This window comes from Furipterus horrens, unplaced genomic scaffold (assembly GCF_987537825.1).
Source record: "Furipterus horrens unplaced genomic scaffold, mFurHor1.1.pri manual_scaffold_15, whole genome shotgun sequence".
In the NCBI taxonomy this organism is placed as follows: Eukaryota; Metazoa; Chordata; class Mammalia; order Chiroptera; family Furipteridae; genus Furipterus; species Furipterus horrens.
Window position 1 is genome coordinate 5,771,610 of NW_028327185.1, and position 18,473 is coordinate 5,790,082.

General features: G+C 42.2%; 1 protein-coding gene across 1 annotated transcript in view; it reads right to left on the reverse strand.

Moving 5' to 3' along the window:
• Positions 1-18,473, reverse strand: part of USH2A (usherin) — a 462,824-nt gene that overhangs the window by 363,378 nt on the left and 80,973 nt on the right. Inside the window, exons 11-13 of the mRNA XM_090263490.1 lie at positions 16,888-17,083; positions 12,772-13,413; positions 2,403-2,586 (exon numbers count right to left, since the gene is read on the reverse strand). Coding sequence (XP_090119616.1) covers positions 2,403-2,586; positions 12,772-13,413; positions 16,888-17,083 — 1,022 coding nt within the window. The remainder of the gene's footprint in view (positions 1-2,402; positions 2,587-12,771; positions 13,414-16,887; positions 17,084-18,473) is intronic.

Genomic DNA, 18,473 nt, shown 5'->3' on the forward strand with positions numbered 1-18,473 from the left:
GTGAGTCAGTTACATGGCTTTTCTAGTCTTTTCTAAGTTACAGGAAGTCCTAGAGTTATTTTAAATTACAAAGCACAGGTTCAACAACAACCACAAAAAAAAAAAACAAACAAAAATAAAACTAGAGGCATCGGACTTCTTGATTTCAAAATCTATCACAAAACTATAGTAATGAGAACAGCATGCTGTGGGGCACGGATGGGTGTGTACACCTCCTGACCAGGTGAGGCCCACAAGGAAGACAGGCAGTGTGGCATTGTCTCAGCACCTGGACAAAGGGTGACCCGGAAGCCTCAAGGGTCCTGAGTAGCGAAAATGCGGAGAGCCCTGTGGGCTGCAAAGTTAATTAGCGACCAACTGGAAAAAAGAGGCATCGGCCTTCACCGGGACCACAGGGGAGAGACGCCGAGGGAGGGAGGTCAATGAAGAGGCCACGGAGGCACTGACCGCAGTGAGGAGTCAGCTTTGCACACGTGCACGACCAGAGATGGTAGCTTGCCTCGGGGTTTGCGAGTCCAGGGCACCCCGCCCGTCCTGTGCACAAGAGGAAAAGGGCACCGCGAGGAGCCCTGACGCTCTCAGACCAGCAGGAAACAGGAGCGGGGCGGCATGCATTAAAAACAAACGTGTAATAAAGCAAAAAAATGGTTTTACTAAGTATTTTAAATATCCTGGTAAACATTTTTTAATCACACTGAATGTTAGGAGAAGGCCAAGTACACTGGTCCGAGTTCTTCCATGATGTCACCTGTCACCCTGTCCACACTAACCGAGGCGCTAACGAAGAGTCTAAGGGCCAAAGGCAGGCAGCAGGGGACAGTGTGTTGAAAGAGCCCAATAATTTCAAATCCTTGAATAATTAGCAATTGTAGTTAGAAATACATACACACACGCAGACGCATACTGAGAAACAGATCTGTATGCTTCATAAGGGACAAATACTCCGTGCCTGGAGACAGGAACACCAAAGAATTGATGGATATAGTCCCAACTCTAGACACACTGATAATCTAAGTGGGGTGAGAGGTGGGACTCATGGAACTGGCATTCCAGCTCTTCTTCAAAAATACAGCAATGGCCTTCACTGGCGTGGCTCAGTTGCTTGGGAATTGTCCCTCAAGGCAAAAGGTCGCCGGTTTAATGACCAGTCGGAGCACATGCCTGGGTTGTGCGTTTGGTCCTTGGCCAGGGTGTGTACAAGAGGCACACGATAAATATTTCTCTCTCACATCGATCGTGTCTCTCCCTTTCTTTCCCCCTCCCTTCCCCTCTCTCTAAAAATAAATAAAGATAGTCTTTTAAGCACACCGTTGTCTGGGGACAGCCAACCAACCTGGAGTCCGCACGATCCCTCCCCATGTGGGAAGGCCACCCTCCCCTCCACACCCCAACTCTTATTAGGGATTTCTGGACCCAAGGGTAGGTAGGACGACGACCATGTCCAGCTTGAAGCAGCTAGAGGAGCTTGAGACCTTCACCCATTGTCCTTTATGAGATTATAAAGCGTCTTAAGTCTGAGAGGGAGGGATTGTTATTTTTTATTGTTAAAATAATTAATTAGTTAATTATTTAGAAAAGAGAAGAAGAAGAATATATGAAAGGGTGAGGCAGGAGAGCTTGTATGTACGACCCATGGGCATGGACTTGGGGTGGGGGATTGTTGGAGGAGGGAGGTGCTGGGCAGAGGGGAGCAAAGGGGAAAAAACTGGAACTATTGTAACAATATAATGAATAAAATATACTTAAAAAAATACAGCCGTGAACACAAGTTCATGGGAGTAAATGCCCACAGATACAGAGGAAATGAGAAGTAGAACACTGCAGACTGCAACTTTGAAAAGTGGTTCATTTAATTTCAGGATGCACTTTACACACTGGGGAAAAATCATATCACTGAATACAAATTAGAAAGGCAAGGGCAACATAAATAGATGCAGTAAATTAGCAATAAATTTTGGGGCCACGAAAAACAAAATACACATACACACACACACACACACACACACACGCTACCTATCCTAGCCCTTATATTATGTGTGTGTGAGTCAATGTGTGCTTTCTTCTATCAATATTTCTTTACCTGTATTCCTCCACAACCAAATTGTAAGTTCTTTGAGGGAAAAGGATTTTATCAAGTTAAATATCCTCAGGCCCTAATGTTGGGTATATCGATCAGTGTTCAGCAACCTATACACTGGAACTCTAGGGAATGTTCAAAGATTACCATTATGTTTAATAAATGCAGATATCAAAGAGTCAAAAATATATCAACCAACCAAGGAGGACAAAAAATACTGCATTTTACAAAAAACACTGCCAAAAAGCCCCTGTAGATTTTTTGTTAAGTCTTTGCAAATATAATTAAATAAAAAATTTAATTATTAACTCTTATAAACATGTACCTTCCAGTCTGAGGATCAAATCCAAAGTATCGGTCCTGACAATGGTCACAGCGTGGCCCAGCGGTGGACGCGTCCTGGCAAACGCACTGACCTGTGAGGCCATCACAGGTGTGATCACGTGCGCCAGCGGCGTGGCAGGAACAGGGCAGGCAGCCAGGGGCACTGCCTGGAGAGACATAAAAACCTGGAATAAAACAATGAGAAGATTGTATATATACTTCCCGTCCAGTCTTTTCTTTAAAAGACAGTATTCTGATTACATCAAAACACAGAACACTCTAGAGGGGCACTAAACTAACTCTCCAAACCAATGTGCGTATAGCTGTTCTGAACGAGCGTGTCAAACACACCAAAAAAGGGCTGAGTCGATGATTTGCCTTGGATTTGGTGCCTCCCAGGCACCTCAGCTTCACTGCTCCATTCCGCTTTCCCTTCTTGACACCTGAAGGCCTTTTCGTGGGGTTCTGTCTGCAGACAGGACCCTGACCCGCCTTTTGTGTTCAGCTCACGCCTACGCACAACGGGTCTTGTGACTTTCTTGAATAATCTGGCCCAGGCCAGTTTAAGCAGGCCCGTTACACTTTCCTAGCTGCTGTTATTGGCTTTCGAATCTCCTGGAAACACGACCTCATTTCCACCTCCATGACGGCAGGAACCTCAACTGATGAATTTATCGCCATCTCTCCGGCATCCAGTACAGCACTCGTCACAAAGTGGGCACCCCACCAACCTTTGACGAATTCTCAAAAATGTACCAAGTTATTCAATAGGCACTGAGTCCCACGGGTATCTTATTTTTTAAAACCCACAGAATTTAGGTGAATTATTAACCCATTTTACTATAGCAAAAAGAAAGAAAGAAAAATATGATTCAAACATTATTTTCAAGTTACTTCCAATGTCTTGGACCTAGAAGGTGGAAGTGAACAGTTATAAAATTAATAAGAACTTGGCCATTTGGGTTTTGGAGCAGCAAATGAGAGAGAAACCATTCCTGGTGTTTTGACGTATGTGCGTGTATATTTGCATGATGTTAAGAAAATGTAATGAAAAAATGGGGAGAGGGATTCTAATGAATAACATGCTGGCAAGTGAAAATTAATCGTGCAATTGTCATGGTCATGCATTTAAGGATATAAATTATCAGCGATACCGAAAGAGAGAAAGAGGAAGAGCATGCGGTAAATCCACACTGCGTTGCCCATTCCTCAGGGAGAAACGGTCATTGCAACACTGAGAAACGCATTTGAGGCTTTCATTAAAAACAAGCCACTTTTCCAGAGCCCTGAATGTTCTGTCTTTGGAAGTTTCAGGAGCAGTCACACAGAAAAGGCTGTGCTTGATAAGAATAAAAACAAAGAAGCTCAGGATCTGCCATATAGTTGGACAGAACTAACGCCGTCATTTTTATTGTAATTTACAAATGAGATGATGTCATTTGTTGTTCTGCACCCGCCGACAGCAATTTGCCTTATAGGTGTTTCCAGAAATAGTGGACGGCAATGCCAATTAATGTACATGCTGGTGCCGGATTCGGCATGTGATCAAAGTCACCAATTTAGAAGAATTCTATTTTGGATTCAAGATCACTGTGGCTGTGATTCTATGTGTTTCTTCTTGTGAAATTACCTAGGTCTTTAAATCCGTGACAGCATCATGAATGGACTAACAGCGCTCCAATGTGGGTAAATTACACATTAGCACAGATACTTAGAAGCAGAATTAACTTAGACTTATTGCAATAGCTTTGAGCCACAGAGAATTCTAGAACAATTAAGGATGATTTTTACAAGAGATGATTAATTCGCTAAATCTGTAAGAACAAGGAGGGTCCACATTGGTGCAGAAGAGCGGGTTACCCAAGTTTAGGAGAATAAAGAATACCATCGAAAAACGGAGATTCAAGCAGAGAAGAACAAAAAAGGTATTAGGACACCTAGGCAGGCTGCAGCCTGGAGGGAGAGCTTCAAGGAGAAGATTACACCGGAATTGGTCTGGGGGTTAATTTCCCTCCTCCCCTCGGGAGCAGGAAAATAAAGGTGAATCCCACCAGTATTCGGGTTGTCCTATTTTTAAGCAGTTCTAATCAGGATGACACAGGTACCTTCCTGCTCAGTGACTACTTCTTGCCTTACCTGAATGTGCCTAGTTCTACACCATTACCTTTCCTTTTATGACTTCCAGCTATAGGAAACATGTCCCTTCATCCTCCTTAAGCTTCAACTCCGGAGTGCAGCTTAAAGATAATGGACCATCGTTTCTTTTCTTTCCCTCCATACATTTCTGATCCCCTTCCACCGGCTCCACTTCAGCTTCCACAGCTTTGTGTCGGTATCCTTCTCACGGATCTTTTTCTTTCCGTGAGTGATTTTGTATGACATACTTACATTAAGCATGGTCTGTAGGACAATGCTGTTACCTTACCGAGTGTACTACTGAGAGTGGACACGTGTATGACACAAATCAGTCCACTCAAGTTTATTATCGTCCCCAGTTATATTTCAGCTAACCCCTGCCCCCGAGCAAGGCAAGTCTCATGTGGAAAACAATGTGTTTTGCAGCGAAAGCAAAAAGTCACCCATAACATAAAACAGCGCTGCTTTCTCTTGGAGAAGGTTTATAGAATCCTTAGAGTTCAAAGTTATTAGCAAGGCAGTTGTATTATCTCCTGTAGTGGCCATTTGCACAACATAGTACCTGTCTCGGGCATAAAAGAAGAGCCCATTTCCTAGCAATGTCCCTCCCGAGGACCATGAACAACTAGGCTTCGCCAAGGTCTCGAAATGGGAGAAAGAAAACAGGTTTAACCTCTAGGCCTTATTCAGAAAAGGAGGGCAGAGCTGAGGCTAAGCACTAATTATACACCATTTAGAAGAAATGACTCTCAGCATAAGCCAGAGAATGGACATAATATTAAAGAGAAGAATCCAGGGAGGAATTTGCAGCTCACCTATACCAGGTAACAAAAGACCAGCTCAGTAATGGTTTTTACAAATCAATATTGTCAGAATAAAGTATAGCAGATGATACTAATCTCCAAATAAAGGCAGTGATAATTTTCCTTCATTTGGTAGACTTATATAAAAATAATGCTAAAATTATTCTTCATAGATTTGACCAAGCATCAATAAATGCATAAACATAATTAATGTCATTCATTCCAAGGTATAATTTCTCTTATTTGTAAGATTGTTCTAAACTCTTTTTCAGTGAGTTTAAATATGCTTTTGAAATTCTCTGCTCCTCTTTCTTCTTCCTAGACTCCTATATTCTCCTTGTGTAATTTACCAGCTCCTGTGGAGTTGTAAAAGTCCGCTCAGAAATCCCTCTCTCATCTAAGTCCTCCATACCCCCCAACCTTCAAGAATTAAACAATCTCTTTCCTTTTCTAGTTCTTTATACTGGGCATTTCCGATATTACACTTATCACACAGGCATATTTATGTGCAAGTCAATTTTCCCTACTAACCCATAAAGCCTTCACACACACACACACACACACGATTGTATCTCATATACCAGCATACTCCCTGGTACATAGTAATTTATTCAACAGATACTTATAAGAAATGAATATGTGAATGAAATGGATGGAAGGCTGAATGGATGCACAGGTAGATGGATGGGTGAGTGTCTGTTATCCCTTAAAATATGTGGTAATCTTTTTAACCTGAAAAGGAAAATGGTAGACATAAGTCTGTGGGTTCTGAGAGTAAAGGTGTCTGACCAGAAGGGAAAGTATATTATATAAAACCAGGTACAATGACGGGAAAATGTAATCCTTGCACATCAGCAGATAGAACAGAGCTTTGGAATGAAAATGTCACCCCGAAACTATGTCCCCTGTTCTTAGAACATAGGGTATAATCACATGCTCGTATAAAGGAAAGCATTCTAATGGACCGCTCTGTTTTATAAAAATAAATAAGTAAATAAAATAGAAATTGTAAAAAGACTAGTTTTCCTACTATGTGAATATCCATGAAAGGCCTCCGTAAGCCGTAAGGTTCAAATCTAATATCAGTTTTAGATAGTAACAGCTAATTATGACTTGTAGATTATAGACTGATATACACCTAGAAAATGCATAGGCATATATGTGTTTCCATAATCCACACTTTTAAATTCTTTGATCCCATTTTTCTCAGCCATTATCAACTGTATGCTCTGCACGTTGTCTTCTACACCTTCGTTACCATCTCAAAGGGCTCCCAGACTCAATCCAAGGAGCTCATCCTATTTCCAGACCTCTGGGTTCAGCTATTCATCATGTGTCCGCTGCAGCCTCTCCCGGGAGGCTGGGAAGGAAGTTCCACTTAGAGCTATTATTTGATTCTACATAACAATTGGAATATCCCAGGACCGGAAGCAAGAAGACAGTTAACAGGGTGAGCTTAGTCTGAGGGTGGAGGAAGGTTACAAATACTTGTAAGATTATCCGGTGTAACCCACCCTGAAATATTCACAGAGTGACTATTGATGACCAAGGGTGAGTTATGCAGGTGAAAAGTTTCACTCTTTCTGAGTGCAGACTCTGGATTTGTAAAAGGCTCTTCTACTTAATTATAATCCATGTTCCATACTATAAAGTGGGAATAATACTGGCCCTTCCATCAGAGCAATATCGTGCATATTAAATGGGCTTTCAGACAAAACCCGATTCGAGGGTCTGGCATAAAACAGACACTCAGTAAACTTATCTATTATCATCATTGCAGTTTTTATTAGGCAGTTTTCTATGAAGCTGGGGTTTTCCTCAATGAAAGCTTAAATAATGACTTGTCGATGATTTATTTTTTATCCAGATGTGCCTGAGATGACGGCCCACATCACCTATGGCAGATTCCTCCTCGGTGATTTATCAGGAGGTGGCTCTTACACTGCAGAAAAAGCATGTTGATCTAGCAATGTGTTCCCAACATGAGGAGATGCGGCTTAATTGAATCTCAACGTTGGTGGGGCGATTTTTAATGAAGTCTCAGTCACCCAGCTGCAGTTCCGCTGGCCAGGTCCTGCACGCGATGCTGGTGCCCAAGCTCATTACTTCACAACGATGATGCGCCTCTTAATGAAACCGGAGACTTTGTTTTACTTTCTAATAGTCTGTGTGAATTATAAAACAAAACCCAAAGCAAATACCAGCGGGGAGCGTGAGGCATCGTCCTATGAGCACAAAACATGTCGTATGAAGCTGTTTGCATTATAAATTAGCCCTTATTTTATTCCAGAGTGGCAGAGTCCTCCATAAACCCCCGCTGCCTCTGGTCCGCAAGGGCAAGGGTGGGTCACGGGCGGGAGAGGCCTTGACATCTGCCCTTGGCCTTCTCAGCCTGGCCTCTGCCTAAGTGCCTGAGCTGAACGTGACCGGGTCACCCAGCACGGAGAGAGAGAAAACGTGCCGCACCGGGGACACATATTTCGTGCCGTATTTATTACGGTGGGTATGTGTATATTCATAGATGTACACACGCTCCAAATAATTTTAAATTAAGGCATTTTTAAAATACTTAATGGAGGTTAAGCAGCATTTTTAACCTCTGTTCAAGTTATTGAATGGCATATTAAAACCAACGTGGCTCTAATGTACCTTCTAATGCGCGCTGCCGCTTTAACAAATTGCCTATAAATTTTAGTTGAATTAAGCGCATTCCTTGTACATCCGAGTAAGGTTAGGTTAATAATACATGAGGCTTCATTATACGCACCTTCCCTCATCTTGTTTCTGGAGAAAGTGGGACAAGAATATACGCGCAGCCGTCTAGGACAAGGCAGTAATATTGACAATGACGGGGGAGGGAGGCAGGCAGGGGTCTTCAGACGCGCCAGTCCACCCCTCCACGCCCCGGGGCCCCCACACAGCCCCCTGGGGCCCCCCCGGCCCCCAGCAATAGGAGGCTGCTCTTTCCGATGTGTTTAAAGGCGGACGGAACTTCAGATAACGCGCCCACCGCCAACGCAGCTGCAGGAAGCGTCTGCTCCTGATACAGATAACTCAGGATGTGGGCGTTCTGCACTCTCCGATGTGAATTTAAGAGTAAGAGACAAACTCAGCCAAGCTTCTGAGGCCACAAGAACGCAGGGCCGAACACAAAACAGCAGAACAGAAGGCGCGCGATCCGCACACGCACTTTGGCCTTTCCCTGGGCTACGGACCTGTGTGCAGAAGACGTGTTTCGTCCACAAAACATTTGCAAAGGTGCTTAAGCTGCATTTTTCTTCCCTCCCTTGCAGGGCAGAACACACACCACACCGTCCCCCTGTCTGTGTAATTAAAGGGGTGCTCACAGGCTCGCGTGGCGCCCACGTTAGGAGAACATGCCGCTTACAGGGCTGTCCCCTAATTCAGAAAATGCGCACGAAGCCCCCACCCTGGAGGCGCGGCCGCCGGCGCCTGGGAGAGCGCTCTGAACAGCCCGAGACACGGCGCCCGGCCTCGCAGGCTCAGGGGGAATAAATGGTCTGCGAACGCAAGGGGAGGAGGTCGGAAAGGCCATGGCGGTCACAGGTCACCCACGTGGCCTTTACCTACACCGATGGCCGGTCAATGAACGGCACGTCTCACTGTGGCTGCGTGTTGAGAAGGGACTGGAGAAGGAGACAGTCGAGGAGGCTTTTCCACAGACCACGAGGAAGAACGTAATGGCTGGGTCAGTGAGGCTGCCGAGAAGTAGCCCGATTTCGGGTATATTTGAAGGCAAAATCAACAGGACCGATTTAGATAGAAAAGACAAAGCTGTGGGAAAGACAGGGATCACAGGGTAATGGCAAGGATTTGGCACGAAGAGATTACACCCCAGGAAATACCAGGCTAAAAAGTTCAGTTAAGCATCAGAGATTGAACAATTTTTCTCTTCTGAAATGTGAAGAAGGGAAAAGAAACCAAAGAACAGAAGCGAAAGGGGAGAACCTGCAGGGAGAGGCCAACAATGAGCCAATGATTGTAAGGCTGCAGAACTATGGAGGGAAATGTCTGGAATTAGAGGCTCCAACAGATTCCCCGGACAAGTGTGAGGTGTGGGGAAGCCCTTCCCCCACCAGAAGGGTTCCCTCCCGCATTCCGAGACAAGGCGAGTTTGCTCTTTGGAAGTTCACCCTGGGAGGGCTTGGACCCCACAGGTACAGGGACCAAGTGCAAAGTAACCACAGCGAGGATACGGAAGACTGCCCGCGATGGCTAATCTGTATGTCAGCCGGGCCCAGCTTTGGTGTCCAGCTGTTCAAACACTAGTCCAGATGCTGCTGTGAAGGTGTTTCATAGATTTTCCCAGAATGTAAGAACACAGACAAAAGGGCCCAATAAATTCCCCCCAAAAATTATTTAACAAAAAACCTATCATCATGAAATTTTCTGAGATGAAAATTTCAAAGCTTTCAAAAGTAAAAGAGGAAGAGGAAGCGAGCTGGATTGGCACCACTAGACGATAATGATAAAACAGCTATTTCTGAGTGAAAATGATTTTATAAATTATGGTAAAGTGTCAAATAGCTATAAATGTAACATGAAAACAAAACAATGATTTCAGACATTCAATATTCTAAAAAGAAATGTCACCTTCCTCCTGGTACCCTTCTTGCTCACAAGCCAGTGGAGTGTGCACTCTACCAAGTCCACAAATAAGCCGAATAGAAGAATAAGAAAACGTCCAGGAAGACCGACAGGGACAGGGACACACGTGCAGGGAAGCCTCAGTACGGCTACAAAGGGACGACCTAGGACATAGCTATGCAGCGGAATGAGGTACCCACAAGCTCAAACCAGAGATTCCAACCGCCCTATGGACTGACATATTTGGGGTGGGGTTGGGGGAGGGGACTGATAGATTCCTCCGGTAGATTTCTATTGGAAAGTTTTGATTCCTAGAAATATTGAAGTGATCCCTAGAAAAGTAGGCAAAGACAATTTTTTCAAGAAAGGAAACATAATCAAAGCATATTACGTGGCATATCTGTGAAACAGACTTATATAGTCATAACAAAATAATCTGTGAGTATTGATTTAACCAAATAAAGGGATTACTGAGGAGGGGTATAAAAAGCAAGCCAATTTTTGCAACAGCGTGGATGGAACTGGAGAGTATGATGCTTAGTGAAATAAGCCAGGCAGCAAAAGACAAATACTGTATGATCTCACCTAATACAGGAACCTAATGAACAAAACAAACAAATGAGCAAAATAGAACCGGAGGCATGAAAACAAGGAACAGACTGACAGTGACCAGAGGGGGGAGGGGGGAGAGGAGGGGGGGAAGAAGAGGGGAAAGAAAGGGGAGGGTCTAGCCAAGGAACTATGCATAAGTGACCCATAGACATGGACAACCGGTTGGGGACTGACTGTGGGAGAGGGGGGAGGTGGATGGGGCAGGGGAGAGAAAAAGGGGGGAAATGGGACAACCGTAATAGAACAATAATAAATTAATTTTTTAAAAAAGCTAAATACTCATCTTCTAAGTAGGAAGATAACAGTTGATGGTTTAAAGGTTGAGAAGAAAGAATACAGGTAGAAATACTCGTAAAAGCCAGAAGGAACATCTAAAGGATCTGGAGGTGGTAAGGAGAGCTCTGCCAGAGCGATAGAGCATCTATCTTACAGTGTGAGCCTTCAAATGCTTTTTTAAAAATACTATTATTTTTATTAAATTTATTGGGGTGACTTAGTTAATAAGATCATGCAGGTTTCAAGTGTACATTTCTATGATATAATACATGGTCTGTATGTTGCGTTGTGTGCCTACCACCCAAAGTGAGCCTTTAACTTCTATCTGATTTTTAAAAAAACCTGAATGTAAATTTTGATAAAAATACAAATTAAATTAAAAATTAAAATACTAGGAAATCTTACTCAATCTTCTTCTTCCCACTCATAGTCTCCTCTATCTCTTTCTGGCCTCTTTCTTTTGGGGATTTACTTGGTATAATGTATTTTTAACACAGTAATTTCTTAGTGGGCTACTTGCCAAAGCCCAGACATCACAAAACTCCTCTGCAAAGATTTACAGAAATTTTTCCTCTCTTTTAGAAAGGATGTGGAATGGGGATCATCACGCTTAATGAAAATTATCATCATATTTAAAGTATTCTTATGTTTCTTTGCTTGTGTAGTTTCTTATTCCCTTGTTAAGGGTTTTAATATCTTGAGAACCAGGATTATTTTATTCAGCTTGCATTGCCACAATACTCAGATAATTCCTTGTACATGGCATGCATTCTGTAGGCGCTTGTTAATTGAAGACACTGAGAAATAATCAGGGGTTTTAGGAGCAAAAATGAAGCAGAAAGCGCCCTTCAGCAGAGAGGGGGCAGGGGCGGGCGCAGGAGGAAGGGAATGAATCGGTGAAGGAACATACATACCAATGGGTGCTTCCTAGTTCTGGTCCCTGAGTCCTGACGTAGCTTCCTATCAGATTTTGTGGGACATCCAAGTAACAGAGCCGTCCCTGACCTTTAAGCTTGTTCATTTCAAATTGCGTCCTTACACTTTTATCTCAGAACGAATTAACTGCTCATCACTGCCTTCTGCTCTTTCGGATTCCCTTGTCACACTGACCAATGTCATACAAGAGGTAGGACTCAATTCTGCTCGACTGGGTCCCTGGTCATGACCCGCCCCCCACCTTTGAATTTGTATCATGGTCAGTGTCAGGCTCAGATAATTCCGAGCTGATCTGGGCAGATAGGACAGTTAGTGAGGTTGTTCCATGTAAATATGTGTGCGTACCGTGACATCAGGATGAATTTATCCTAAAGAACGTGTACTGTGTTAGTTAAAATCACGGAGAAAGCCAGGAGGGCCCATCTTCCCTCCAGATGTGAAACAGAAGGAAACATGGGCCCAGCAGTACAGAACTGTAGCATATTTTACTCAATTGATGGCATTGGAAAATAATTCTACATGCTTCTTCATGATGCCAGAACACACAGCCAATTTAGGGGGGAAAAAAAAAAACAAAAAGAACATTTGGTCATTTTCCTTCAGAAAATCAATTTCTCATCTGAATATCTGACATTGTATAATAACCCAATCAAGTCCCATCCCCACCCCCTGGAAAATAAAATGTATTCTTCCTGTTCTTAGATTTCTTTTTCAGTTGTTAAAAGGGGATTTAGTTCAAGTTGAGAAATTCAGTACAAGTAAGTCCCGATTATGTAATGGCATTGGCTGGCATTCCTCTAAAGGGTCAAAAAATATGCCACGTGGTCTTGAATAAATGGAGCAGTTTTATCTGTGCTGCATAAAGATATTAACGCGACACTGAGGGTGGAGCTCACGTTTTCAAGGAGCCTCAACTGAGGAACAAAGAGGAATCGGCCCATCTCGGGGAAAGAAAGGGAAGTCGCTGTGCTGGGCAAACATCACCCGTTTCTTCCTTACCTGGTTGACACTGATCACACCTTCTTCCTTGACGGTGAGGCAGACACGGGCACTGGCCACTGACTGGGTCACACAGGGTCCCCGGTAACGTCCCCAGGGAGTCACACTCGCACATCTGGCAGCCTTGGAAATCGCCAGCGGTCAAATTGTACCTGTGAGGCTCACACCGATTGCAGCGAAGACCTGTTACTCCTCGTTTGCAAGGACATTGTCCTGTAGATTTGTCACACCGCTGAGAGCCATTGACTGTCCCGGCCTTATCACAGTCACAGGGCAGGCAGAGGAAAGAACTATTTTGCTGCAGCTGGAGGTGCCCCTCCAGACACTGGTCACACCGCCTCCCTCCGATGCTGGGTTTACAATGGCACTGCCCTGTCCCCGCATCGCAGACGGTCCCAGGGAGGGACCCAGCGGAGTGGCAGTCACAGGCCTTGCAGCCGGCGATGTCCAGCCCGTAGAAGTGTTCTCTGCAGGTGTGACACCGAAGTCCCCCGGCTCCTTGTCTGCACACACACTGCCCCGAGAGAGGGTCGCAGAGGTCGTCCACGGAGCCGTGGCGGTCACACAGGCAGGGCTCGCATCCGTCGCCGTTAGAACTCCGGAGGAATTTAAATCCAAAATCGCAGCGATCGCACCGGAGCCCTGAGGATGACACGCGTGTCAAAGAGATAACAAGGACTCCCTCACGCTTTCGGGGCAGCTGGGGTGCCAGCAAGGCTGCTGCTGGCATTTCACGCAGTCACAGGGGTCGGCCGCGGGGGACTCGCCATGGACTCCCAAAGTGGGCCATACCTAATTTGGGGACGCTGCGACTTTACTTTTGGGAGGTGCTTTATTAACTTTTCTTTGTGTGTTACTGAACGCAAAGAAAAATGCTTCACGCAAATGCTCCTCTATTGCCCACAGCAGAACTCTTCTCTTTAATGAATACTAAACCTATTATGTTAAAAGTAGGAACTATGTTAAAACTCTTATTTTTACTTATTTTACGTTAACAAAGCACGCCCATTTTTCAAAGTACAATAGACAGTGAAGTACATTTTCAAAGCCATATGGGAGGATTGCATAGTACCACATTAGTTATTTTCCTAGAAATCAAAGTCCCCTAAAACTATATAACAAAATGTTAAGCTGATAAGTATTTTGGTGATAACAGGATATATACGTATTCCTAAATATCACACATTTAAAAAATTAATATAAAGAAAACTTATCCAGAGCAATTTTTATTTCAGTGCTTTTATATGCTCCTATATTTTTATCACTTTCAATTAGTGTAAATTATGCTCGCCTTGGCTCATGAAGCAATCACATTGCTTGTCATATTGTATGATTCAGAACATACCTCTTTCAACACTAAAGAAGTTCTATTAGATTACTTCTGTTTAAAGGACTACGTATATACATTTGCACAAACAGAGAAAAGTGTGTTATCCCCTAAACTTAAATCTCTGGCCAGTTAAGTGAGCTTCAGAAAGAGTATTCCAAGGCAAAGGCATAAAAAAAGGTTCGTGACTAGTACATGCTGAGATGCAAAATACTTCCTTTAGTTAGGCTTCCCATACCCATGAATTTAAATAACTGATTCTGTGCGGCTGAATCAATTGAAACGTTTATTTCAAGCTTTAGCAGCAATAAAAAATTAGTACTAAAATAACAGTCAAAAACACACTCAAGGACTCCTGTGTAGAAAAGCATTTCCTGAACGGGAAGAAAATGCATAATATATATGTGTATGTATAGGAATAAAAATTCAAGAACTCCGATGCAAGGCAAGTTCTTTCACAGTGATGAATGACTCACCTAAGGCGTATCATTTAATTTCAATAAGGAAAATAAAAAAGACCACTATTGCTGCGAATTTTAAAAATAACTGTATTGTTAACAAGAATTATGACTCATTTTGAACTATTAAAATTGGTCTACATGGATTCATATCATATCGGGTTTAAAAATATGCGCCGGGCTTATTTGAATATGCCATACATATTCCTGACAGGTAATCTATTCCTAACGATACTGAGGAAGGCCTACGGGGCATCACATCTGTGTTAACAAGTGCAGGCGAGTTAGCACGCTTGGCATTTAATTCACACTCTTCTCCCTTTTTATTCTAGATGAATGACCTACTTTAATAAAATTAGTGGTGCTAATGTATTTTACTGGTGATGGAATCATTAGTGAGATTTAACAGTTCTGTTAACTTGAACGGTTTGTTTTCCAAAGCATGCACAACACACACTTTCTATTTTCTGCTTTTTTCCTTACTAACAAGGTAAAATGGAATAAGGTTACTTGCTAATCCCATTAGAGGACAAAATATTTCTACACACTGAGTTTATTTTTATTAAACCTACTGAATGTGCAGAGATAACTTTAGAAATAACATCAAAATGGTGATTTCATCTTGAAGTGTTCGTGTGTGTGTGTGTGTGTGTGTGCGCGCGCGCACGCGCGCTTCTGCAGAAAACACTGGATCAACCATTAAAAAAGGTAAATGGCAGGGAGGTCATAATACATTCTAAGTAAATAGTAAATTTTTATCTTTTTTCTTCCTTAAACTCTGGAGTCTAACCAGCACAAGAAAGATTTCATTGATATAGAGAAATAACTATTTGTCTCTAAAGGCATTTCTTTAACTCTTGGTATTTACCCTTTTGAGTTTCAAATGTATCTCCCATTAAGGAACAAAAGGTTGGCATGTAGATTGAACTCAAAGGCCTCAGGGTTATTCAGCAGCTCAGATAACACTCATCCAAAGGCTGCTACTCTGCACAAATTGGTTATATAGCTTCTCTGCAAAGTTAGTTTTGTATGCTAGAAATGCATAAGGGCAAATTACGTTAAATTTGTGGATGTAATTTCTCTCTAAACCAGAGAAATCTTGTGGAGTACCATTAAGTACGCCCATATTCTTTTATATTAAATTAAAATGAAATGCTTATCTAGCTGAATTAATAAAATGATGTGTGTGTATGTGTGTGTCTGTAGGCATATCTATGTATCCAAGATAAATCATTTGTTTTAGCGTTACTGCACAAAAATGAAAATATTATTCAGAATGAAATGTTCACATGTATGGATACCTAGGTATGCATTTGTGTGTGGTGTGTGTAGCTGTGTGTGACTGCTGGGCATGCTTTTATCATTACCAGGCAGAGGTCAATGTTAGAGAAACAATGGAGGACCTGAATGACAATGGAAAGGCAAAGGTCTTTCTTAAACTTCCTGTACTAACCAAGACGTGTTCACTTGCAATACAAGACTCGCTGCATCAGGAAACTTCCCTCTCGTAATATTCTCATATATCAAAATTTCAAAGTGCATTATGTACAGAGTGCATTTTGGGCACTTGATAAATTTTGTCCTTATGTGGTCGTGGTTCCCCTCAAAAATGCTGGATGTAATAAATTGCTATAATCAAATCTAATTTCTGAAAAATACCTGTGGGAGTAACAAACAAGAAAGCACGTCTTGTATAAAAAAAATGATAAATAACACTGAAGGTAGCTGTTTATTATAATCAGCTTGGCTCTGAGTTACAAAATTAAAATTATGTGGCCCTTTATAACTAACCCTAGCAATATACATGATCTGTGGAAGTGTGTCGACTTCTTTTGCATTTCATAGGAACAGTTCAAAGAAATATAATAGGAAAATATGGAAAGATTTATCACAAAGGACCCTGTAGCACAGAACATTTTGAAAAAATCCATTTATTTTGGTCTATTAAGAAAACTAGCATGGAAATTATTTGCTTAGAACTCATTAAGTATAAAACATTTTGAAAAAGTGCTAATTTTCTAAAAGAAACATCTATGCAGTAAGCAACTTATATTTTTTCTATGACTTATTAGTATGGGACCACGTAAGTTAAAGCAACCACAGAATAAAGACACTTCTAAAGGGCTGATTAAACTAAGCTTCCCGCTGAAGTGTGATAGAATTATTAACGTCATCATTTTTAGACAGTTAATTTCTTCCAGGTTGTTTTTTCTTTTTCTAGCCGGCCCTGAACCAGGACCTTTGCTTTACTCTTCAGTTAAGATATCAAATACAGGGTTTTCTTCCTGATGGTAATAGAGATGTGACTGTAAACTTCTGCATGACACATACCAATAACGTTTGCTTTGCACTTGCACTGGCCTGAATTTGGGTGACAGGTAACGTCTCCATCCACGGTCCCAGAGGTATTGCAGGTACAGGGCAGGCAGCCCTCAGAATCCAGCCCCTGCAGGTTGTAGAATCCACTCGGGCACTCGTCACACCGTCTGCCAGTAACGTGTCTCTTACAATTACACTGGCCTCCAACCTGGGGAAGATACAACATTTTGTCTAGTGATGAACGGGTCTATTTTTAGATAATTTGCTCATTAGGTACAAAACAGGGAGGGAGAAAAAAAAAACACTTGAAATGTTAAACAGACAAGAAAGTAATAAGGTTTTTTTTTTTTTTTTTTCCTCCTGACACAAACTCCTGCGAAGCTTCAGCAGGGTGAATTTATAGAACTGAATGAAAATAAGCTCCCCAGAAGGCAGTAGGATTTGGCTAAAAGGGATCGTGGAATTAAACCTTAAGTGCCGTATGAAGGAACCGAGACGTGGTCACGTGGAGACCAAAAACAGAAAAGGGACAACATTAATTTAGGCTTTACAGCTCGGACTCTTGGTTTTGCTCCTCTCCTTTCCAGTCTCGTTCATCCGAACTTGTTCTATATTACACACACAAGGTCCTTAATTTAAAGATCCTTCTATAATAATAGTATCTCTTCAAGGTTTTAACAATGTTCAAAATCAAGGTCTTTGTTAACAGCATCCATGTGTGCCCACTGATACTAAGCCAGGTAACATTTCTGACCCAATCCTGCTTTTAGGAACATTTCAGCATATTCATGATGCCTTTGTAACACGACTAATCATGTTAAGTATAGTTAGATAATTTATATTGTGGTAAAAAAAGATGGGGGGAAAGTTACATGCTTTAGAACACTCTCAGGCAAAATAGCTAAAAAGGAGTATTTTTCTTCTTCAAGCTGCTATTTGGTAATGAAATACATAAATATATAATACTTATCTACTGTTTGTGTAGATAGTACTATGCTGGTTAAAGAAAGACCATTAATAACTAGAACTTCTCATAAGACACACACACACACACACACATATATATATATATATGTGTGAATATATATAGCAAATATATATACACATATATAAATATATAAATATAAAGAAAATGTGAAGCAAATATGAGAAATTCGGAGGTAAGTCAGGGCTTCTACAGGAGCTGTGGATACAGACATCCAATGCCTGAGACACTCCCTGGCACCTCTCCTTTCCCTCAGACTGACCCCCACTCTCTACACTCGGGGGCAGGAAAGCACACAAGAAAAGACAGTGTGATCTCCCTTTAATCTCAGGGACAGTCAAAAAGACCACATGAGTTTGGGATTCCGTTACAGAGAGGCAGAGAAAGGCTTTTTTTATATTTAAACAACTTTTATAAACCTATCACTGCCCACGCTTTTCCTCATCTGAGAGAGAGGGCTCACTGGGGTAATTACTTAATTATATAAAATAATGGATAGGAAAACGTCTAAAACTCTGACAAATGATGGTGTACACACGCACCGGATGGGGCTGCAGCTAACAATGAACCTCAACACGGAAGGCACATGTAGGTCCAGGAAGACATGCAGGGA